This window comes from Gigantopelta aegis, chromosome 8 (assembly GCF_016097555.1).
Source record: "Gigantopelta aegis isolate Gae_Host chromosome 8, Gae_host_genome, whole genome shotgun sequence".
In the NCBI taxonomy this organism is placed as follows: Eukaryota; Metazoa; Mollusca; class Gastropoda; order Neomphalida; family Peltospiridae; genus Gigantopelta; species Gigantopelta aegis.
The window spans coordinates 69,102,365-69,126,892 of record NC_054706.1 but is presented as its reverse complement, the minus strand read 5'-3'; the positions used below and the strand labels follow the sequence as shown (position 1 = coordinate 69,126,892).

The window sequence follows — 24,528 nt, the reverse complement described above, 5'->3', positions numbered from 1 at the left end:
TATATATATATATATATAGAGTCAGGATTCCTGTGAATGGATTTTTGAAGATATATTTTAAACAAGATTTCAAGACTGAAATTTTCGAAGTGCATTTTGTCATTTGTGACATTTATATGAATTGACTGTCCATCATTATATGTTTAAGATTTTTGCTAAATCTAGATCTGATTAATTTAGACCCGATTTCTCATTGTTGGTTCAAATGTTAACAAGTTTAAAGGAACATACCCTAGTTTTTAAACATTAAGGCATATTTTTTTTACTGTTATAGCCGTTTTTGATAACTGAAATCATACTTTACTTAGATTTTATTGTTTAAATTATCTATTTCCGTACATCTGAAGTGTTTTTGGTCATCCTGATGTTTTTAATTTAACAAATTGCATTTCTCATATTTTTAAAAACGCTCGTGCATCGGAGAAGTAACAGTTATGGAGTTGAGTTTTAGTCTATTTTTACAGGATAATTCACCATTTCAAAGTCACAGATTCGTGTTTAACTCAGTTGTAACTTTTATCCAAATGTGTTCCAGGTTTGTAGATTAACTAAACTTATTGTTAATTTTCACGGGTTGAAACTAGGGTCTGTCCCTTTAAAACTTGAATTATATTACTCAGATAAACTCAATTTACAATGAATTGTCAGTGGCTTCATAAATGATTTCAAAAGTCATTTATTTTCAAACAGATTTTGAGCGAAATCAAAACTAAATTGTTAACCTGAAATATAAAGTTCAGCTGATCCTGTCTTAAACTGAATTTGAACCATGGATCGTGATTGAACCCTCGTCGAGAAATCTGGTTGTAAAGTCCAAATTATTTAATATCCAATTATTGAAAGTAGTACTCTTTTGTTTTCAATGCTACTTAATAGTATTATAGAAATTGTCTTACCACAGAATCTCAAGTTTTAAAAATAATGCCTTTTATGTTTAAAATTTGTCTCAAGTATATATACATGTATACATTCATTTCAGCTTATTTTTGTGCTTATATCCAATTAAGGTTGGGAACACACACCTCTGCTATCTGGGCTGTCTGTCCAGGACAGTGGTTTAGTTATTAGTTGTTAGTGAGAGAGAAGAGGGTATAGTGGTCTTACACCTACCCATTGAATTGTTAAAACTCGCTCTGGGTGGGAGCCGGTACCGAGCTGCGAACCCTGTACCTACCAGCCTTATGCCTGATGGCTTAACCACGACACCACCGAGGTCGGTTGCACCTATATAAAGCAAATCTCGATAGCTAATACAGAGTTATTTCCCCTTAATTACACTAAATTACGATTTAAAACTTCTCTTTTTTTCAGATCACTTTTAAATGATTTATATACAACACAAAGATAATCTGGTTATCCAGCAATATTAAATTACTAATATATTGTTAGTGATTTCAAGGTATTAACCGTCATTCCTTTTCTTCTCAGTGTTAGTTAGCGATGACCGGCCTCGGTGGCGTCGTGGCAGGCCATCGGTCTACAGGCTGGTAGGTACTGGGTTCGGATCCCAGTCGAGGCATGGGATTTTTAATCCAGATACCGACTCCAAACCCTGAGTGAGTGCTCCGCAAGGCTCAATGGGTAGGTGTAAACCACTTGCACCGACCAGTGATCCATAACTGGTTCAACAAAGGCCATGGTTTGTGCTATCCTGCCTTTGGGAAGCGCAAATAAAAGATCCCTTGCTGCCTGTCGTAAAAAGAGTAGCCTATGTGGCAACAGCGGGTTTCCTCTAAAAACAGTGTCAGAATGACCATATGTTTGACGTCCAATAGCCGATGATAAGATAAAAAATCAATGTGCTCTAGTGGCGTCGTTAAATAAAACAAACTTTTAGTTAGCGATGAAGAATGAGATTTTAGAATTTCATAATGCTGATGTGTTCCATGAATATAGTTTGTTTTCCTAGATACATTCTTTACTGTCCGATCTTTGAATCGATGCTGGTCAATATTTTTATTTCCAAAAGAAGTCGTAAATCAATTGTGTAAAATTCTGTGTTTGTATCACATAAAAAGGTAGCATATTAGGTGATTACTTCATTTGTAAATTATACATCTAACAATTATTTTCTTTCAGTCTTAGATAATAAATAGTATGTAATTATTTTCAGTCGAAAAGCCAATATTTATATTGCTGTAAACAGGGTAAATTTATTTTCTCTTTAACAAAGTGAACGTTTTGTTAGGATGAAATTAGTATGGGTCTAAAGTATCTGGTTATGAAATATGTTTTATTTGCAACAGTGGTATAAGAGTGTTAACTATATAATTCAAGGCTCCTATGGTTTAAGAATTATACAGGAAAAAATCTTTCAAAGTTGCATTTAGCACATTTCGGCACAGAATATTAATACCGTACATCGAAAATTATATTACCCAGGGGTCTTAATTCATAAAACTCGTTTAAGTTCTCCAAAGCAACATCCAATTGTCTTTGCAAGTTTTTTTTAACATAAAGTTGCAAGATTTTAATTAATTATGCCGGTTTGTTGTAAAGGTAACAATTAATGGTTTACCTAGTGCAGTTCAGCATTTCAAAAATAAAACAAAACCTAATTTGAAAGCAGATATTGTACATCATTAATCAGCTATTAATTGTTGTTCTTTATCCAACATAACTAGAGGAGGAAGTGATATTTTATTCCTGGGGTTTTTTCCTCAGCTCTTCTGTACATTCAATTAGCCGTTGTTCAATGGAAGATTCATTTTAATAACCATGTTGTTTGCTATAAGGGGATAACTTTATTATGTCCAGTAAGAGCTTTTCAAGCATTGGTTATGAAATAAATATGCAAATTGTGTTAACAACATCAGTTTGTCCCATTTAAAGGGACTATCCCAATTTTGTTGCCATGGCAACATGTTTACAACATGCAAAGCCTTTTTGATGACTAAAATATTTTCTTGTTTCTGTCTGTATAAACAAGGTATTTTTTTTATCATTCTAATGTTTGTTGTAGCTCAAACTGGATTGTACCTTCCAATTATAATTTCATATGTAAGAAAAAAATATATACTGCTAAGTAAAATGAACAATGCCTGCTACAAACATTAACACACAACCACAAACACATTGGATATACACACACAGGTATTCTAAACAAGAACATGTATTTAATATGCAATTTTAATTGCCAAAATGACACTGAAATTTGAAAACATTTTACAATGACTCCCAACTCGAGACGGTTCCTTTAAATCTTTTAAAATTAGAATATGCAATTAAACAACTACAACAGTAGTGCAAATGTAGTGAAGTTGGAAATAACTTGTCAAGATGTATTCCATCACCCACAGAATATCACCTGTTTATTTGCTTATCATATTCTGTTACATTATGATTGCAAAAAAATAAATAAAAAATAATAATAATAAAAATGTGTTCATTAAATATATTTGAATATATTTCAACCAATAACAGTGCAACAATAATTTGTCTAGTCTTGTCTACGTAGGAACCTAATGGGTATACTTTTTACAGACATTATTGTATTTTATTGTGTAGTCATGACCGGGTATTTATTATATAGTACATAATATATATTTAGTTGTTTACAGCTACAGTATTTGTTTATAGTCCACTGTATAAAGGTTAAGTTGTTAGAAAATTGTTATGTTGTAAAAAAAATTACTACTTAATAGAAAGATAATGTTTTACATTATATTATTATAATTAAGGTATATTGTAAATGGAAAATTGTAAATAAATGATTATTTCATTACAAAAAGCTTGGTTATTTTGTATGCTTCATATTGTGTATAGTTTTGACTGTAAAAAGAAAAGGAATTATTCGTATGATACCCCAGCACATTATTTAACCAGTGCTTTAGAGAATTTAGCAGCAAGGTATCTTTTTCAGTCAGAACACAACATACAAGCTTTCTAGGCAACTGTTTTGGATGAAAAAAACCCACACCTGAATGAATTCATATTACAGATAATTATCTGACTGAACAAAAGTTTTATTATACTACTATCTAAAAAAAAAAGATATAAACACAGGATTTCTTTTTATTTCTTAATTTAATTTCAGTAACAAACACAAATAATTTAATATCAATATGTATAAGATTCACCATAAAAGAAAAACATGAACACGGATAAAACTGCTTTAAAGTAGATGTATATGCTATCAAAGCAATAATTTTAATTTAAAAAATAAATTTCAACTGTCAACACTGGAAAGATCGCCCACTTATTACAGCCATTTAGAGGCTGTTCACAAACATCCTCATTTTCACAACCATTTTCTTCTTTTTTGCATCCAACCCCATACCAAAAGTACATCAAAATGTTGATTTTGCAAATGTTTGTTTATTGTTTAGCGACACCACTGGAGCACATTAATTAATTAATCATCAGTTAATGGATGTCAAAGGAAAGCACACACCATGGCCTCTTGACCAATTGTGGTGCACTGGTTGGAATGAGAAAAAAAAACCAATCAGTTGAATGGATCCATCAAGGTGGTTCGAACCTGCAACACAAGCACCTCAAGTGAGCACTCAACTGACTGAGCTACATCTCGCCCCTTTAGCAAATGATATTCTTACAGATTTTTTTTTTTTAAAAGCATACCACTGGCATTAACCCCATCTCCAGGGGTTTTTTCTAGCTCCATTGGTACAGCATTAGCTGAGATGCTTTGTTTATAAAATCGAACCCCTTTGGTGGATCAATTCTTTTTTTCATTTGTTTCTTCCCATACAGTGCCCCAAGGCTGTGATATGTGCTGTCCTGTCTGTTGGAAAGTGCATACTATTTATAAAGATCTGTTATTACTATTGAAAAAATGTAGCAGGTTTCCTCTAAGACTATATGTTAGAATTATCAAATGTTTGTCATCCAGTAGTTGCTATTAGTTACTAACAGATGTACTCTAGTGATGTCGTTAAACAAAAACTAATATTAGCTCCCTCTCCCTTCCAGCGAATATTTGTTGAACACTGTGAACAGCCCAGTATAAACAACTAATATCATACACTTTCAATTTGATAGGTTTCGTTTTCCCCACTTTTTTTTAATAATAATGGGGCTAGAACTTAAGAATTTGTAAAAAAAAAAAAAAAATTGTGGGTGAAATGGCCCACCGACAGCAAAAGTAAAAATGTTACATACTGGCAGATAATGTACACCAGGTGTATAAATTTTGCCATTATCGAGGAGTTTTAGTATAGCATAAATTTTTATCTAGCGGCACAAAACTGTCGTTGGAGATGCACCCGACTTATGACAATTTAGATCTTAATGACGGGAATTCCTGTCGGTGCTGTCATTGCGTTCGATCCCTGTAATAACATGATAAACGTGTTTCTTCATGATTTTTCTCATGACACTTTGGCTTTATCTTGCAAAACTGCAACCATGCAAGACAGAACTTTCTTCTTTTTTCTTGCGTGCTTCGTAGAACGTTGTCTGGAAATGTCAGACACATTGAGTAAATGTTCTAACACACAGTTTGAATAAATTAATAAAGATTAAGCTTGAACATCATCTACTAAAGGTTAGCAGGTTGCACACACTTGTTACTAAAGCACTATGACTATAAATATATTGAAGAATATATCCATTTATGTGATTTTGAGATGAAGCGTGATTTTGCTGCAACATGACATAGCATAGTTTTAGCATCCAAGTTAATGGGTATAGATTGCGTTTTGACGTAAACTTTATTATCATATACTAATATCAGTATACCTTTCATCGCAAACTCCAAAATTTGGAAACGAACTCTTTGTGTATTAATGTTTTCAAAATCTTACTCTCCATTCAAGTATTACACAGTAATTCTTGATACTATTAAGAATGTCCCACTTAATATTTTACTAGTTGATTTGGGTCAAAAGTTTATCACAGATTTGTTTTGCTCGAGAAGAAATTCCAGTGTGTTGTGACCAGTCAATCCCCAGTATACCAGCCAAGGAACGAACCTGAAAAATATGTGAAACATCAAATATGCATGAATTTTTAAAATGCAACTAGGTAATATATAGAAAAGATTTTTTTCAAAATTTAATCAGTTCAATATATCTACAATAATTGAAGAAGAACCAATATTTAGCATTTTTGGACTTCTTCAAAGATCAACTTTTTAAAACGAAACTAATATACCTGGTAATCAAGTGTTAAAAGGGTTTTAAAACTATTCATGTTAGTTTTATATCCTGGTAATGTTAAAGGGACTGTCGAGAGTTTGCTGCCATTGTAAGATGGGGGTTTTTTTTGGGGTTTTTTATCAACCAAGAAATTTTTATTATTGTTTTTTTTATTAAAAGATCAGTCTGTATAACAAAGAGTGTTTATTGTTGTTTGATTGTTTGTTGTTTAATGTTTACCGCAGCTCAAACTTTATTTTAATTTTCCAAGGAAGGAAAAGAAGGAAATGTTTTATTTAACGACACACTTAACACATTTCTTTTTACGGTTATATGTGTCGGACATATGGTTAAGGACCACATATATTGAGAGAGAAAACCTGCTGCTGCCAACTCTTTTCGATTAGCAGCAAGAGATCTTTTATATGCACCATCCCACAGACAGGGTAGTACAGCCTTTGATATACCAGTTGTGGTGCACTGGCTGAAATGAGAAATAGCCCAATGGGCCCACGGACGGGACCGATCCCAGACTGACTGCGCAATTTTCCAAATACATTTTTTATTATGTACAAAATTATTTGGCGGTAAAATCCTGTTTGAGCACTGTAACTATTAGGATGACGAGAAACACATTGCACATACAGATAACTGATACTGTAAACAAGAAAATGTATGTAATATGGAATTTTATTTGTTAAAAATACTTGTTAGTTACACACTACGAACTCAAAACAGTCTTATTTAAGATTTCAAATTCCATGACCTTTTTACAATAATTACTATTTATGCTCTTCTTTGAGGAGTAGAATACAGCTGAATGATGGCATCAGACTAGAGATATCTACCCATTTGGTTGCCCAAAATACGGAAACGAATGCGAGAAAATATAGTTTTCTTGTTATGTGATTAATGGCTGGGGAGTTGCTTTGTATGCTGAATTGTTATTCTGGATTTGACAGGGAAGAGGATGCAGTTAGTGAATATGTGCACTTGGATACTGCACCTTGAAGTCATGCAACATTTCTATAAAATGCACAGAAATGGGTGTGATTCGGTCCCTTAGCCCACGTGTGTTTGTTTACACTGATATAATGTGAAAAAGAGCTGGACAACAGGGGTCGTCCTTTTGAGTGTTCATTGGCCCCAGGCAGGTAAGGTTTCTTGTGAAATGCCAATAGCCTGGTGAAATTAATAAAAGTGCTACAGCCACTGGGGCTATATGAGAAACATAGTGTAATTAATTGTGGTCTGAGGCTTGATAGAGCCTGAGGTGTGATGGGTCGGGATGCAGATGATTCGTCCTCTGGAAGTTTCGTCCACAGACAATTCGTACACTATTGAACTTGAGACGATTCGTCCACAACCAAAAAATTTTCTTGGACAATTCGTTCACTATAAACAAAATATTAGTTATTTACCATATATTTCGTCCACAGACTAAATAAATGTACGGACACTTTTTATTTTAGTGGAATATCAACATAAAGTAAATTTATGATTATTGTATATTTCAAAATTAATAATAATAATAATAATAATAATAATTATATACATATACATATACATATACATATACACATACATATTATACATACATATACATATACATATACACATACATATTATACATACATATACATATACACACATATATATATATAGTTTGTTTTATTGTTTCATATACTAGTAGTTTACCACAAAACAAAAATAATTAACCATTTCAATCGCTAAGAAATAACATTTTAGATTTATTGGTCTAAATGTTATAATCGAGTGAACGAATTGTCCGAGGTGGGTGGACGAATTGTATGTGGACGAATTGTACGGTGGACGAATCGTCTGTAAAGCAATGGGTCCGAGGATCAATCCTCCTCAATGAACAGATTGTTTCCATTTTGGCTTCAACTAGCATGTTCTAATCTGGCATTGGAAAACAGAGGTGTTGGACGATGCCAGCAGTAGGACAGACCAGTTATATATTAACTCGTCTTTCAACTGGTGGGTTGGGAGGGGTGCAATGTGTAATCTTCAGTGCCCCTGACCTCTGCTTCCAATGCCCCTGTAGGCAGGTGATATGAAAGACCCTTTGCTGCTAATCAATAGGAATAACCATGTAGCGGGTTTCTTTTCCAGTTCTGTGTATTACATGGTTCAGTTATGATTCATAGAGATTATTATATGAGGTTGTGTGTCGTACTGATTTTACGAAACGAGTGTCAGGATTATTGTATTACATGAGCTAGAGCGAGGGTAATACATGAATCCTGACAAGAGTTTCATAAAATCAGTACGATTCACACACGAGTGTAATAATTTCTTTATTATCCACATTATTCCAAATGTCCATGTCAAAACATTTCAAACATAACTAAAAAGAGACCACAAAATGACGTCATTTTGATACATGTTTACAAGTGTTTACACTGGAGAAGCCGCATTAATTTATGATGTCGCTTCACCAAATTGTCATTCACTATGCACGTGAAATCATTATGACACATGTGGGTCATACTGATTATATTTCCCTGAATATGTTGAACTACATGTATGTGGATAATAAAGGAAATGTTTTATTTAACGACGCACTCAACACATTTTATTTACGGTTATATGGGGTCAGATGTGGATAATAAAGTATGTTAGACACCTAATAGTAATAGCTGTCTGTTAATCAGTGCTGAAGTGTCATTATACAAAGCTTCTGACTTCGTTATTATAACCATCACTAGGTGATCACAGATCATACAAGTGTGTCCCCTGAACTGTCGTGTAAATAATGCAATTATTACACTAAACTTAGCAGGGTTAACAGACAATACGTACCTCAGCATTGCATTCTGTGAACTGTAACACACTAGACAGGCAACAGAGAGCTGCAAAAAACATAAGAAACACAATGTTAAATGAATCATTAGCATTCACAACTCTTTTTTTTTTTCTTTCTTTCATTCGATTAAATAAAATATGATTTTATAAAAGTAACACATGGTCATCCTTAAAAAATTAGTTTGCTGCGGGAATTTCATTGATTCGTTACATTTATTTTATTACAGAATTTGGGAGATAAAAGGAAAACTTCTCAAATCGGGTGGTTTCTATGAATTGCTGTCCTTCAGAAAGAAAAATATTTTTTATTACAATCTTTGTTTACTTTTTTACTGTAGTTTAATGCCTGACAATACTTACTAGCTTTCTCTGTTGGAAGAGGCTGCCGTAAGCAGTGAAGTAGCGCACTGCCAATTTCTAGTTCAGTGTCATAACTGACCTGTGAATAGAGTAAACTTTAATAATAAATAACTGTAATTAAAGTCCTGTGACTTGACAAGTCAGAAAAAAGAAAGAAAAACCTTGACTGTCAATTTAATGAAAACAGACATGACACTAATGGTATTGTGCTTCTTACAGGTGACACTTAACTCTAGTTACTGCAGTCCAAATTGTTTTTTTAATCTACCATGTAACCCAAGGAGAGAAGAAGAAAGGAGTAATGGGTAAGGACATCTCAGGTCTCACTACACAGATGTCATTTGCCATTGAAACCCATGTTAAATTGCCCAACTTCAGATGAAGATTGCCAATAGAACGGGTTCTCGTTGGCACTAACAATATACACCATTGCGAACATACATTATATAAGCATTTATTTTCACTCCAAAATTGAGAACATTTCCGTCTCCGTTTTTTGCTATATGACTGCATCTGGCTGTAGTACCAGTCCGAACAGGTGGTTCATTAACCGATTCATTCCAGCTGTCTCTTGCATTAATACACCCATGTTCCAAAAGGTCAATGCACAATATTACCAAATAACATGGGCAAAATACAGCCAGAAGGCTTACCATTAAACATACATATTGTTTTAATTCTTCACCATTTCCTAGAAGTGAATATGTGAACCATAACGTGTCACAATTAGGAACTACATGTATAGTGAACCGTGATCAATGAACTCTCACCCGGAAGTGAATTGTGTAGTGAGACCTCAGCACATTGTAAACTATAATGGTTATTTTGATACATGGTCAAGAAGTATAAGAGGAATCACGGATATGAATGGCTGTAGGTCAGGGACTTTACCAATGATATTTTGCCACTAGACAAAAATGATTGTCATAGGTTGAAAGGTTGATTTCTTTTCTTTTTTATGTTGTGTTCATCTGTTACAAAAGTTGCTGGTTTAAAATTGTTGTGTGCTGGCTCAAAATTGTCATAGATGACAATAGAAACCTTTCTAAATTGCCATAGGTAACAAATTCTTTAGTTCAAGCCCTGTGCCATATTTTCAACGCTATCTTAGCACTACAATAAACCATCGTAGCCTACAATGGTTTTACGATATAAAAAATCTGTAGCCTGGTGTTCTCTTATTTCTTTCCATTAGTACATGACACATCCCTCGTATTACATGTATGTCCTTTCCACAAAAAAGAAAACCCCACAGAAAAACCTACAATTAAAAAAAAGCCTAAAAAAACATGATATAGTGGACTACTCTCAATTTAGCAACAAGGGGACATAACCAGTTCTGGCCGTCAACCCTCCGTGTATTTCTGAGCCGACCCACCTTCCCGAGACTGATGTTGAGCACCAGACCTGCTGCAGCCTCCATCATATCGGGCACCGTCTCGTCAAGCAGACACGACGTACAAATCTGAGAGATCCGCTTCTCCATCTTGAACTCACCAGAATCAGAGTCCTGCACTTTAGACATCACTGCACGACTGTAGTCAGAAGAGTAACAGTTGGCAAGCTGCAGACAGAAACAAAAAGAAAGAAAGTTTGTTTTATTTAACGACGCCACTAGAGCACATTGATTTTTTATCTTATCATCAGCTATTGGATGTCAAACATATGGTCATTCTGACAGGTTTTTTTAGAGGAAACCCGCTGTCGCCACATAGGCTACTCTTTTACAACAGGCAGCAAGGGATCTTTTATTTGCGCTTCCCACAGGCAGGATAGCACAAACCATGGCCTTTGTTGAACCAGTTATGGATCACTGGTCGGTGCAAGTGGTTTACACTTACCCACTGAGTCTTGCGGAGCACTCACTCAGGGTTTGGAGTCGGTATCTGGATTAAAAATCCCATGCGATCCGAGCCCAGTACCTACCAGCCTGTAGACTGATGACCTAACCACGACACCACCGAGGCCGGTCAGACAGAAACAAAGTCAGTCAGTTATTGTTGGAATTATCAGATCATCTGTTTATATGTCTTTTTTAAAGAAAGAAAGAAAGACATGTTTTATTTAATTATGCACTCAACACATTTTAATTACAGTTATATGGCGTCTGACATATGGTTAAGGATGACAGAGATAATTAGAGAGGAAATCTGCTGCTGCTACTCCATGGGATACTCTTTTTTATTTAGTAGCAGCAAGGGATCTTTTATATGCACCATCCCACATACAGGATAGTACATACCACAGACTTTGTTACACCAGTTGTGGAGTACTGCCTATGTCTTTTTTACTTCATAAGGTAATATTGTTGACAAATTCACTGTGAGAAGGACAAACACAAAGAGGTGAAATTCAGTGTAAAAATTACATTAACGTTTTAAAATTATGTTTCATCTTTTATTTCTGTGTATGATTATATTTAATTTAAAAACTTCAATTTTCAAATAGTCAGTTAAAATGCTTGACTGACCGTGAGAATTACAAATGACTCAACAGTGGTACATGTATATCATATTTTAGATGATTTAAACTTTGGACTACCTCGCCCGACGTCATACCAGTCGACATAATGTACACTGTATACAGTGCATTTCTCAATTCATATTTAGAAATAACAATAGAACATGGGAAACAGATTAATTCAGAGTATGACAGCTTCAGTTTTTCGTTTTTCAATTGAAAATACATGGGAATATTTAGTCCAAAACGTGGTTTTCAGCAAGTATTTTCGCTAGACACCAATGGTGGAATGTCGCAGTTATTTTGAGGAATCAATAGCTGATTGTGACAGCTAATTTGATAATATTATCAATAAATTTGATTGTTTTGCAAACAACGAAAATCACTAAATATTGGGATATGAATTGTAGTTTGTTCTAAACAAAAAATCTGGTCTGAAAAACAGTCATTGGGAATAATGGACATAAATACTGGCTATCTGGCCACAAATGCCCGTAAGTAAACGTGACTTTTTCTATTTTTTGCCTAATTTTAATCAACAATAACTGATCTAAAATAACATAAAAATTAGAAAAATACACAAAAATAATACTTACTAATTCAAATATGAACTTTATTTTATGTATTTATAAAACATTTAAGTGAATATATGTGAGTAAAAATTATAAACTTGTACCCACTCAACTATAAACTTGTACCCACTCAACATGATTTTTGTCAAAAATTAATCCAGTAGTCTAAAGGTTAACAATGACATAACTAACAACGACGTACCATTTTGATAAGATCTATTTTAAACGATAACGTCTGCTCCATAAAGTGAGTGAGCAGACTGGTGACCATGTGACTCGTGTCATGTGACAGAAGGTGCAGAAAGTCGTTTCTGAGCACCAGCAGTTGAAGAAGATGACACATGCAGAGCTTCTTCTCCACGGAAATCTCAGGGTTATTTATCGCTCTACCTACAAATAAACAATACAAATCATTTTGCATATTATTGGTTTACTGTATTATAGCAAAGGTTAAAAGTTTGTTTTGTTTAACGACACCACTGGAGTACACCGATTAATTGATCATCGGTTATTGCATGTCAAACATTTGGTAATTCTGATACCGTCTTCAGAAGAAAACTACAACAACATTTTCCATCAGCAGTAACAGATCTTTTATATGCATTTTCCCATAGCCACAACCGTCGATATATACCAGGTGTGGTGAACTGGTTGAAACGGAAAAAAAGAAGAAGAAAAAAACAATCAAAGAATAGGACAACTGAGGTGACCGAGGTGAGCAGTGACAGACTAAAAGAATATATCACTGCTGTGAGATATATGAAGTTAAATTGCAAAACACGATAAATGCTATATTAAAAACCATTGTGCAAACACCACTAAGACAAAACCCAAGTTCAAATTCAATTTTCAGCAAAACGCGATACGATTGTCTGAGGATATATCGCAGATTGTAGAGAAACTGGAGTAGTGTTTATAGTGGTTTGGAATAAAACGTTTTTAGGATTGAGTGTGTATAGAGGCGTTTATCGTGTTTTGCAATGAAAATCTTCATATCTAAGGAAATTCCTACCTGATGAACAAAATGTTTTTGTGAGGGCTGAGGTTTACAGCTCTGGGCACTTATAAAAACATTTTGTCCCACGGGTTGGAATTGCCGTATATATATCTCACAACGGTGATTGATTTTATTTCATGCCCATTTTATTATAGAACAAAACATTAATTTTGTAAGCTTATTTAATCATATGCGGAAAAATATAGTCCACATTATGCAACAACATAAAACTGTATCAACTTAACCATAAATATAAGTTGAAAATATTAATTTATTTCATTATTTTTAAAACAATGATTCAATGTGAAAATGGCAACTTGGGAAATAAGTAATTCAACAGAATCTGAAAAACATGAGTTATGACATCAATCGTTGTAAAACATGAATTATGACATCAATTGTTGTAAAACATGAATTATGACATCAATTGTTGTAAAACATAAATTATGACATCAATCGTTGTAAAACATGAATTATGACATCAATTGTTGTAAAACATGAGTTATGACATCAATCGTTGTAAAACATGAATTATGACGTCAGGCATATTTCAAATCGTCCAGTCCCGGAGAACTAGATAGATTAATCTAATACCATGCAAAAGCTGGCTAATTCAGTTCACTGGGCAAGAAAAAGGTACAATAATGCTGGTTATGGCCAATTAAAATCCAACCTACATGTAGATTAGCTTGAAGATCTGGAGATGGATGGCAATGGGTGAATCTCTGCTAGAAGTAAGCTTGACTGGTGGTTGCAAATCTCATATCACAATGCACCCAGTAAGAACTCTACTTTGGACAGGCCATAGCTCTAGCATTTTTACTGCAAACTAACAGATATGGCCACAAAAGGATGGACTTTTTTTTCTGCAGTTTTATAACACAAGGAGATGCATGTGAAAAGATGTAAGGATTGGGTTTCCTAAACAACACCCAAATATATATTACCAATAATCTGAAGATGAATCCTTCCGAGGGAAAAGGAGCACTCTTCTGTCGAGAGATATTCTGTTATTTCCTGCCACAGCTCCGTGTCTCCAGGTGGGAAGACGCCGTCTGTCGTTTGGTTGGTCTCTTTGTTCATACACTGTTCAAGAAAGTCCTAAAATAAAAACAAAATGACAAACTTACACAAACAACCAGCTACTTGTAAGAAAATAAATATTCATTCATGAACCAGGGGCCCATTTTACTAAACATTGTAAGTTTACGTCTGTTACTAGCAGTTATACCGGTCGTGCGTTTACATGTTTTTGGCATCAATTTCATGTAGAAAATTACATCATTACGAAAGCTGGAGTATTTTAAGGACAAAAGAAAATGAAATATGTGTTCTTCAAAATATATTTGTTGTACTATAATAGTAATAAGAATTGTGGTTTTGTCGTAGATTTACGTTTTGTGAAATTGGGCCCAGGGGTCTAATTGACAAAGTTCTCTTATGCAACATCACAATGCCCTTGTAAGTCTTTTTGCACTGCACTGTCATATTGCAAAGTTGCAAACGTTTTGGGAACTAAGACCCTAAACTTTATATTAATTATATTTTTGGCAACACTATAACTCAAACTGAAATACACAGTATATTATGAACGTTATGTAGAGAACAGTCCAGCCTGACTGAAACCAGATCTTATTGCCGCTATATGCCTGATATGTAACCAAAACATTTAGTCTAGAATCAAGACTAACAGAGTCTGATATTTTACTGTCATGGAAAACAAATACAAATTGTCTGCATGTGAGTCATTAGAGATTTGAGACTAAACTAACGTACAAATTAATAGTCTGTTTCTTTTGTTTAACGACACCACTAGAGCACATTGATTAATTAATTATCAGCTATTGGATGTAAAATGTTTAGTAATTCTGACACATAGTCATCAGAGAAAACCTGCTACATTTTTTCTAATGGAGCAAGAGTTCTTTTATATGCACTTTCATACAGACAGGAAAGCACATACCACAGCCTCTGACCAGTTGTGGTGCACTGGTTAGAACAAGGAAAAAACTCCAATGATTTGAATGGATCCACAGAGGTGTTTCAATCCTGCAACGCAAGCACCTCAAGTGAGCACCCAACCAAGTAAGTTAAATCTCAACTCCTAATAATAGAGTCTGAGACTTTATTGTCATGGAAATGCCATACAAATTGTATGCACGTGAGTCATTAAAGTTTTGAGTTCAAACTAACATTTAAACAGTAATTTTATTTATTACATACCTATTCAATCTTACTATAGTAATAAAGACATTTTGAAACCGCGTAATAAATTTATTTTGTATTACACATATGTGCAATCTGGACCGGAACTTTTAAATGGGGAATTCCCTTTTATTTTTAATGCAGTTAGCGCATTTTACTTACTGACATCATATATGATTTACAAATTACATCACATCGTATTTGAAGGCTGTCGCAGAATATGATTCTTAACGTTAAGCAAATCCATGAAAGGAGTTTTGATCATAGATTTAACAAAGTGTTGTTATGACATTAAATTAAAAACAATTTTTGTAAAACATAAAAGAAGATATGTAGTAAATACAGAACTTCACATACGTTGTTTTAGCTGCCTATTTATTGCACTTGTTTATTTTGCGAAAGAACATACCACTCAACCGCTACGCAGTTTTGTGGTATATATTCTTGTGCAAAATAAACTTGTGCAATGAATAGGAAGCGAAAACAACGTATATGAAGTTCTGTATATTTATCTCAAATTAAGAATTTAGTTGACACAATCTATTTTATTTTCTAAGCATTGCCGGAAGTAGTGTAAAACAGATATTCATGCAGTCATGCATGTCGGTTTTTTTTTTAAGTCACATATTGTTTGAACCAATCCAAACATTTATAACATAGTAGATTTACAGATTGGAATTATTGAACAACAATAACAGGATAATAACAAAGGTTATCAATTTTATCTGGTTCAGGACAAATAAAGTTTGGTTTTGTTTAATGACACCACTAGAGCACATTGATTAATTAATCATCAGCTATTGGATGTAACACGTTTGGTAATTCGGACATGTAGTCATCAGAGGAAACCCGCTACATTTTTCCTAATGCAGCAAGGGATCTTTTATATGCACTTTCCCACAGACAAGAAAGCACATACCATGGCCTTTGACCAGTTGTGGTGCACTGGTTGAAACGAGAAAAAAACCCAATCAGTTGAATGGATGCACCGAGATGGTTCGATCCTGCGATGCACGCACCTCAAGCAAGGGCTCAAATTACTGAGGTAAATCCTGCACTGACAACAGAATAAAGCCGATATCACACATATGTTATTAACTTGTTACTCTCTAGTTACCTTGTTTCAACAGATACTCACCCCATCTGGTTTGAAGATGACTGGTTCTACATCAGTAGGACACTTCTTCTTCACAGGATCCGACCTGAAACCCGACTGGCTGACGGGTTCACTGAGGTCGGAGTGACGCAGGTCAGAGCGACCCAGGTCACTGTGTGATGTGAAGTTTTCAGGTGATGATGCTGAATAACACGAGCTGGCATTTTTGTTCTGTTTGGAGGAGTGGCCCGAACTGGCGGGAAACAGAGTGCGACCGCCGGATGGCTGGACGGACAGCTGGTCAATCAGAGGCTTTATCATTTGACCAAGGGGGCTGTGAAGAGAAAAATAAAATTAATAATATTAAAGGTGCATTCTTTTAGTCGGAAGTTCCATATCAGGATTCAAATTTAAGAATTTGTTACTTTCAGCAATTTTTAAAATAAAAGTTTTGTTTAATGACACTACTAGAGCACATTGATTTATTATTCATTGGCTAATAATTAAATTCTGTTGCATTCATTGCAACATAACGTTATCTCATTGGTCCAGATGTAGCAATTGCCGTCAGTGCTGCTTTTATTTTGAGCCCTACATATTGTCTTTTTAACATCCATGTCATAAACAGTGGCTTCAAAATAATACATGGTAAAAATGGGCAGTAAAATGAAAAACTGATGTCACATATCCATCTAAACAGCAGAACATGTGATGGATGGATGGATGGATGGATGGATGGATGGATGGATGGATGGATGGATGGATGGACAGATGGAAGTATGGGTGAATGGATGGATGGATGGACGGATGGATGGACAGAAGAATGTTGGATCAGGGCTCAAAATTAACATTTTGATTAATAACAATGGATAAAAAATAAGAGTTAATTTTCGAAACTATTATTTTATATCAAATGTACAAACATGTACTAAATAATTTTATTAAAGAGTCGATGTGAGCAATAAGGGAGAATATTTTGAATATTTTCAATGACGCAACCTTCAGAAACCTAATGATATATCATGACAATTTCACAGAATTAAAAGAAGTGGATGGATGGATGGATGGATGGATGGATGGAATACCAATTGTACACATATACATTGTATTTTGTTATGTACATACGTGCTTAGAAACTCACTGGGTAGACCAGTGATGTAAGAGGGAATGGTCTTGCCCGTCAAAAACTGTGTAGTATCTGCACTGAAGTTGTTACAGTTGTGTTCGAGAAGGTGGTACTTCTCTGGCCTGAAATAACACAACAAGAAACATTCATGCTTCAAACATTTGAAAAACCTTCAAAACAAAGTTTTAAAAAAATACTTTTTTGACACAAGGTAACATCAGATGGCCAATTTTCTAGCGCAACCTGTAGTTAATAATTCTACCACCACAGACGTGCAATACACTACTAAATCCGATTGGTTGTGAGCTAACATTTACAGTAGTAAAACCACAGATTTTTCAACTACATGTACAAACTCCCCTTCTTGCCATGAGAACAATTGCTGATTTTAATCAGTGGCAATGTCCTCAGTAAGCGCATTTGAATGCTTGTGATAGAAACGTTAACGCTTATGTATGTTTTACCTGTCCATTTTCCATGAATCAGTGAATTATTGAAATAATGTGTCTTTTTTTCGGGGCTATCTGCAAATCATAATTTAAGCAAAATAATACATGTATGTTGACAAAACAAACTTTATCCAGAGCTTCTAGAATTTTTTATAAAATCCACTAGCTACTGGATCAGTGATTTTAAAAATTTACTAGCCACGATTAAAAATTCACTAGCCCTACTTTACTTTAATTTAATACAATTTTACTAAATAATAGTAATAATAAGATATGTCACCTAAAGAGGGAGATAGAGCTTAAAAACACTAACATTGGGGGGGGGGGGGGGGGGGGTGTTTTGAGGATATTCATATTTACAAAATAAACTTCACTGCAACATTTGACCAAAACAATTTCCACTAGCCATCGGGCATGGCAACAGCAGTTATTTACTAGCCCAACACTGAATATCACTAGCCATGGGAGTGGGGCTACCATAATCTAATAATACAGTAAGCAACTGATATACATATGTGTTGTTAACTCTGAATGCCCAGTAGAGATTACATGTACATATTATTCCCAAATCTTTTCAAGAAGGAATTGCAAATAAGCATCATGGAAGTAAAATATGACCACCATCTGATGGAAACTCATGCCAATTAGTGAATTAAGTGAAAAATGTAAGGCTATGCAAGCATGTTCAAATATAACTTATAAAATGTCTATCAACCACCCAACAGGCTGCATGTACAGTCAGACACATATTAAGTAGATGCTAATGTAAGAATCATTCATCCATTTCAACTTATGTTCGTGCTTATATCTACCGGTAATTAAGGTTCAAACATGCTGTCCTGGACACACACCTCAGTTATCTGGGCTGTCTGTCCTGGACACACACCTCAGTTATCTGGGCTGTCTGTCCTGGACACACACCTCAGTTATCTGGGCTGTCTGTCCACGACAGTGGGTTAGTTATTAGTGAGAGAGAAGTCGATATAGTGGCCTTACACCTACATGTACCCTTCGAGTCATTAAAACTTGCTCTGTATGTGAGCTGGTACCGGGCTGCGAACCCAGTACCTACCTTATGTCCAATGGCTTAACCACATCACCACCGAGGCCAGTAATGAGAATTTTTTAAGACAGATAGTTGCTTAATTCAGGTCAGTTTGTACTGCATGGTTTAGCAGAATTAAAGGGTAGTTCCTCATTAAAGGTGGTTGCTTAAAGTCACAGACCCTAGTTTCAATCCGTAAAAATGGCCACTAAGTTCAAGCTGATCTACAAACCTGTAACACATTTGAATAAAGTTACAACAGAGTGAAACAGGAGTCTGTAACGTTGAAACGGTGAAATACCCTTAAAAATACACTAAAAATTGACTAAAAATATGAAAAATGCATTTTGTAGTATTAGAAACACCTGGATGACCAGAAACACTTTGGTTGTACTGAAATGGATAATCTAAATATAAGTATTGTTTGATTTCAGTGATCATAATCGGCTCTAATAGTGAAAAATATGTTTTAAGTGTTTAAAAACTAGGATATGTTCCTTTAAATAATACAGTGGGTTTCATTGTACAGCCCATATTTTATAAATTGTAGAAAGAGTCGGACCGGTACGTGCTGGCAGACAGGTCGGCCAGGTAGTTCATGAATACTTCCTTAGGTATCTCAGTGCTTCCCATATCCAACACAGTGTCTGGTGCACCAAGAACTGTTCCTCCCTGTAATTTAGAACAAAAATTCAGATAACAAATTGATTAAATTTAATTGTTACAGCTTCATGTTAAAGACTGATAGGTGTCAAATCTATAAAATTTGATAATTTATTTGGCTAATATTTTTGGGGAGGTCCAACAGGAATCCACAAATTCATATGAATTAATGAATGGGAGTGAGTAAGTGAGTGAGTGAGTGAGTGAGTGAGTGAGTGAGTGAGTGAGTGAGTGAGTGAGTGAGTGAGTGAGTGAGTGAGTGAATGAATTCATTCATGTTTAACAACACCCCATAATGAAAAACATATCAATTACTGGGTGTCAAACAAAAGTCACCAGGAATCCAATTTTCAAATATACGATCATAAATAAAAATTGTACAAATCCAATTACATTCCTGTAACATCAATCTACTAGTCTGACACCCAGAATTCAGGCAACAGCTGTTAGAAATCATCATCTCCATGTCCAGATAATATATATCCTTCTATTATTTATTTACATAAAATTCTGCACTTTCCTCTGACATTTTCAGAACAGATGGTTCAATATCCACTTGTGGCCCAGTTGTAATGCACACATCTGACATGATTAGTTTAGAATTAATACCCATCGGTGGGCCTACTGAACTATTTCTGATTCCATCTGGTGCTCCACAGATGTATTCAAAATATTTTTCATGTAATGTAATTTCACAATGATTGATAAATAAATATATACTCTTCAAAAAAAGAAACGCAAAAGGGTACAAATGGGTTATAACTCCGATTTTATGTTTCCTACCGGTTCATGCTTTGTGAATATACGGTCATTGCATGTCCCAAACACATTCCCACGGTTACATTCGATAAAACGCAGCTACTGTAAAATAAAGTTTCAAAATGTGAATATTCGCAAAAACGCAGCCACGTGCAAACCATGTAACCACTGCACGTGCGTTGTCTGCACGTGCAACATGAACACCGACAGTATAAAAGTGCAGGGTGTTCGCTTGCCTGGCCTCTGTATCTGGCCGACAGTTGACAATCCAGGACATGCCACGTCTCAGTGAACCGCAGAGAAACAATGCCATCGGCCGACTAGACGCAGGCGAATCCAGAACGGCCGTTGCCAGGGCATTCCATGTGTCCCCAAGCACCATCTCCAGACTGTGGGACCGTTACCAGCAACATGGATCAACACGTGACCTCCCTAGATCCGGTCGACCACGGGTCACTACCCCCGGGCAGGACCGCTACATCCGGGTACGCCACCTTCGGGAACGATTGACTACTGCCACCTCCACAGCCGCAGCAATACCAGGTTTGCGCAGGATATCCGACCAGACCGTACGGAACCGCCTACGTGAGGTAGGAATTCGTGCCAGACGTCCAGTTCGAGGTGTCATCTTAACACCACAACACCGTCGACTCCGACTGCAGTGGTGCCAGATTCATCGACAATGGCCTCAACTGCGATGGAGACAGGTGTGGTTCAGTGACGAGTCCCGATTTCTGCTCCGACGTCATGATGGAAGATGTCGCGTGTATAGGCGTCGTGGTGAACGTTATGCGGCAAACTGCGTGCAGGAAGTGGACAGATTCGGCGGGGGTAGTGTCATGGTGTGGGCAGCCATCTCACACATTGGCAGAACTGACCTGGTCCACGTGCAGGGCAACCTGAATGCACAGGGCTACATTGACCAGATCCTCCGGCCACACATCGTTCCAGTTATGGCCAACGCCAACGCAGTGTTCCAACATGACAACGCCAGGCCTCACACAGCACGTCTCACAATGGCTTTCCTACAGAACAACAACATTAATGTCCTTCCTTGGCCATCGATATCACCGGATTTGAACCCAATTGAGCATCTATGGGACGAGTTGGACCGACGCCTCCGACAGCGACAACCACAGCCCCAGACCCTGCCCGAGCTGGCAGCAGCCTTGCAGGCCGAGTGGGCCACCATCCCCCGGGACGTCATCCGTACTCTGGTTGCTTCAATGGGCAGGCGGTGCCAGGCAGTTATCAACACACGCGGAGGCCACACCCGGTATTGACTCCAGATGACCTTGAACTTGGTGGTGTGTCCTATCACTTACTCACAATGGACTAGAGTGAATTGTGAACAATCCTGCAACATTTGGTAATTATCGGACTCACCATTCAATAATTAAATCAATTCTCCAAATGTTACGACAATGTGGTTTTGCGTTTCTTCTTTTGAAGAGTATATATATCCAACTTTTTTTATTATGAATATAAAAACAACAAGTTTGACAAAAAAATTCAATGAATGAATGAGCAAATAAATGACAATACCCCAGCACAAAAATATATATCAGCTTTAAGATACCTGTCACAAAGGTAAATTGTATGTACTAATGAACGGAGAAAAGTTACATCTAAAAGGTCCTAGGCCCCATTCCACGAAACCATCTTAGCCATAAGATTATCATAAATCCATAACTACCTCATGCACATAAGGTGATCTTTGTGCTAGGATCGCTTTGTGGAACGGGGCCCTGGTATCATTTGTATCTTGTGATTTATGATACAAAATTTATCAAATTATTCCAGCAATTCCACACATAATTACCACATCACAGGACTCTATTCCGCCCAGGCCCCCAAAATAGTATTCCTTTCCATACACCACCACTCCAGTGTGCCAAACACCATCTATCTGCCTCCCTGAAAGAACAATGTGTCAATGTTCAGTTTCCAAACAATATTATTAACGTTAGATGCAGAAAGTACTAGCTCACCAAATTGAGTGAAAATTATGATGGACGAGTTAAAAAATATAACCACCAGTCTGACCAGTTTGACAGACGACCCCCTTTTTTTCCTGACTGACTAAAAATAAATCACATTCAATTTTTTGTTTAGCTCTTGTCCACCCAGCTTTTCAACATGAAATATATGTAATTTTGAACCTACATTATTCAACCTCAAGTTGTAAAACTAATTTAACACTATTTTGATGTGTGTCATAGTTTAAAGAATATATTAGTGAGTCTAATTACCAAAATAAAATTTACAGAAGAACCTATTAATTATTTTTTTAAAACCCTACAATCACGATCCATGACATGATTGTTTATGACAGTTTATTTTCACTTTTAATCGACTACTTCAAAGTCTGTATTATCAGTTATTTTTGGTGAATACATCCTTTACAAATCTTCAGTTTTCATTAAATAATAATGTCCCAACATGTTTAAAAAGAAATAATAATACAAATAGCAAGAAATTGAACTCATGTGCACGTTACATCATCAATAACGTTTACACAAATTTGGACCTTTGGGGGGGGGGGGGGGGGGGGGGGGGGGGTGATATTGCGATAACAACTTAAATACGAACACCAGTCAACAAAATATGCTCAAAATATTCGATTGTCATTCTACTATATTCTAGCATTCACAGAATCAAGATAGATAACTCCTGTGAATGTTGACAGCTGTGTTTACAAAGACTGGTCGCGTCTAGACTGCAGTCGAGAATAGGAGGGAAAGAGTTAATTCAAGCTCTACATTTACACATCACAATTTTGTTATGCTTTGTTAGTTTCCAAAAGTTTCTTTTGCCATGTATCTAGAGAACTGTTAGATTAAGCTAATTGGCTGGGACATTTTCCTTTTTTCTTAGCAAAATCTAATGAGTGTATGATCATGATGTATCTCTCATTTCTATTTCTAGCTTTACCACAGGGCTACATATCAACCACTCCGATTATTGATGGTGAAGAGATGGTGCTGAGTAAAATTTCAATTATTGGCAAATGATCAGTGTATTTAGTTAATTAAATTAATTAATTTTATAGCATTTATAAATATGTTTTATTTATGTATATATTTCTCATTATTTTATTTTTTTATTCGAATCAATTTGATTCGATTATATTCAATTTGGGTGTGAAAATGTGGTGGCATTTGATGATTCATTATTTTTATTGCAATTTCATTTCAAGCAATTTTGTTTAGAATGGTGGTGGGTTGCTAAGTCACGTAAGTGTAAATTGTATGGCCTTGGCGTTATACCCAGGGGATATTTTAACGAACTAGAAAATGGGCAAGTGGGTTTAGACTGTGATTTTTATTTTTTTTTGGGGGGGGGGGGTAAATAAAAATAAAAATGAGAAAATTTGCTTAAAGCAGGCGGGGGTTTCAACCTCAACACACCCCCCCCCCCAAAAAAAAAAAAAAAACACACACCCAAAAACAAACAAACAACAACACAAAAACAACAACAAAAAAAACAGTGTGGTATTAAAGCTATTAACAGTCAAATAATTATTGGTGCTTACCAAGAATGGAAGGGGGACAGGGCTTTCGCCATCCCTTTTGAAATATCATAAAGATAAACTTTAACCGGGTACGATTTACTTTCACTCATCTTGTTAGTTTGGTTTCTTTTTCCTTCTAAACATGCTTACTCACTACCAAAAAACCCAAACACCGTTGTAACTTTAATAATCGCACAAATAATGACAAATGACATTTCACGTTTGACAGAAAAGTAAACAGGGAAATAACTCTATATGAAATATATTTATTGTGTCTAAGGGAAATAACTCTAAAATAAGAACCAAAGACTGGTAATCGAACAACCTACCGGTAATAACTAAGACTTAACTCACG

General features: G+C 35.6%; 1 protein-coding gene across 2 annotated transcripts; it reads right to left on the bottom strand.

Moving 5' to 3' along the window:
- Positions 1 to 4,462: 4,462 nt before the first annotated feature.
- Positions 4,463 to 24,363, bottom strand: LOC121379087. Of its 2 annotated transcripts, none has more exons than XM_041507549.1 (11): positions 24,195 to 24,363; positions 22,482 to 22,576; positions 19,800 to 19,909; positions 17,743 to 17,865; positions 16,660 to 16,951; positions 14,264 to 14,417; positions 12,522 to 12,709; positions 10,666 to 10,851; positions 9,288 to 9,366; positions 8,925 to 8,974; positions 4,463 to 5,933 (listed from the first exon to the last, which is right to left on the bottom strand). In XM_041507549.1, the coding sequence occupies exons 1-11, from the start codon at positions 24,241 to 24,243 to the stop codon at positions 5,829 to 5,831; spliced, it is 1,431 nt and encodes a 476-aa protein (XP_041363483.1). In that variant the 5' UTR covers positions 24,244 to 24,363; the 3' UTR covers positions 4,463 to 5,828. The 2 variants fall into 2 exon arrangements, with proteins under 2 accessions (XP_041363483.1, XP_041363485.1); XM_041507551.1 differs by having other exon boundaries at positions 22,482 to 22,572; positions 24,195 to 24,298.
- Positions 24,364 to 24,528: the final 165 nt, after the last annotated feature.

What these genes read in the sequence shown, in the direction of transcription:
- LOC121379087 (XM_041507551.1), bottom strand. Translation starts at nt 24,283, where the DNA reads ATGAGTGAAAGTAAATCGTACCCGGTTAAAGTTTATCTTTATGATATT. An exon ending in GAATAGAGTCCTGTGATGTG is followed by an intron (nt 19,910 to 22,481) that starts GTAATTATGTGT and finishes TCTAAATTACAG; the next exon opens with GGAGGAACAGTTCTTGGTGC. An exon ending in TCTTCCAACAGAGAAAGCTA is followed by an intron (nt 8,975 to 9,287) that starts GTAAGTATTGTC and finishes TGTTTTTTGCAG; the next exon opens with CTCTCTGTTGCCTGTCTAGT.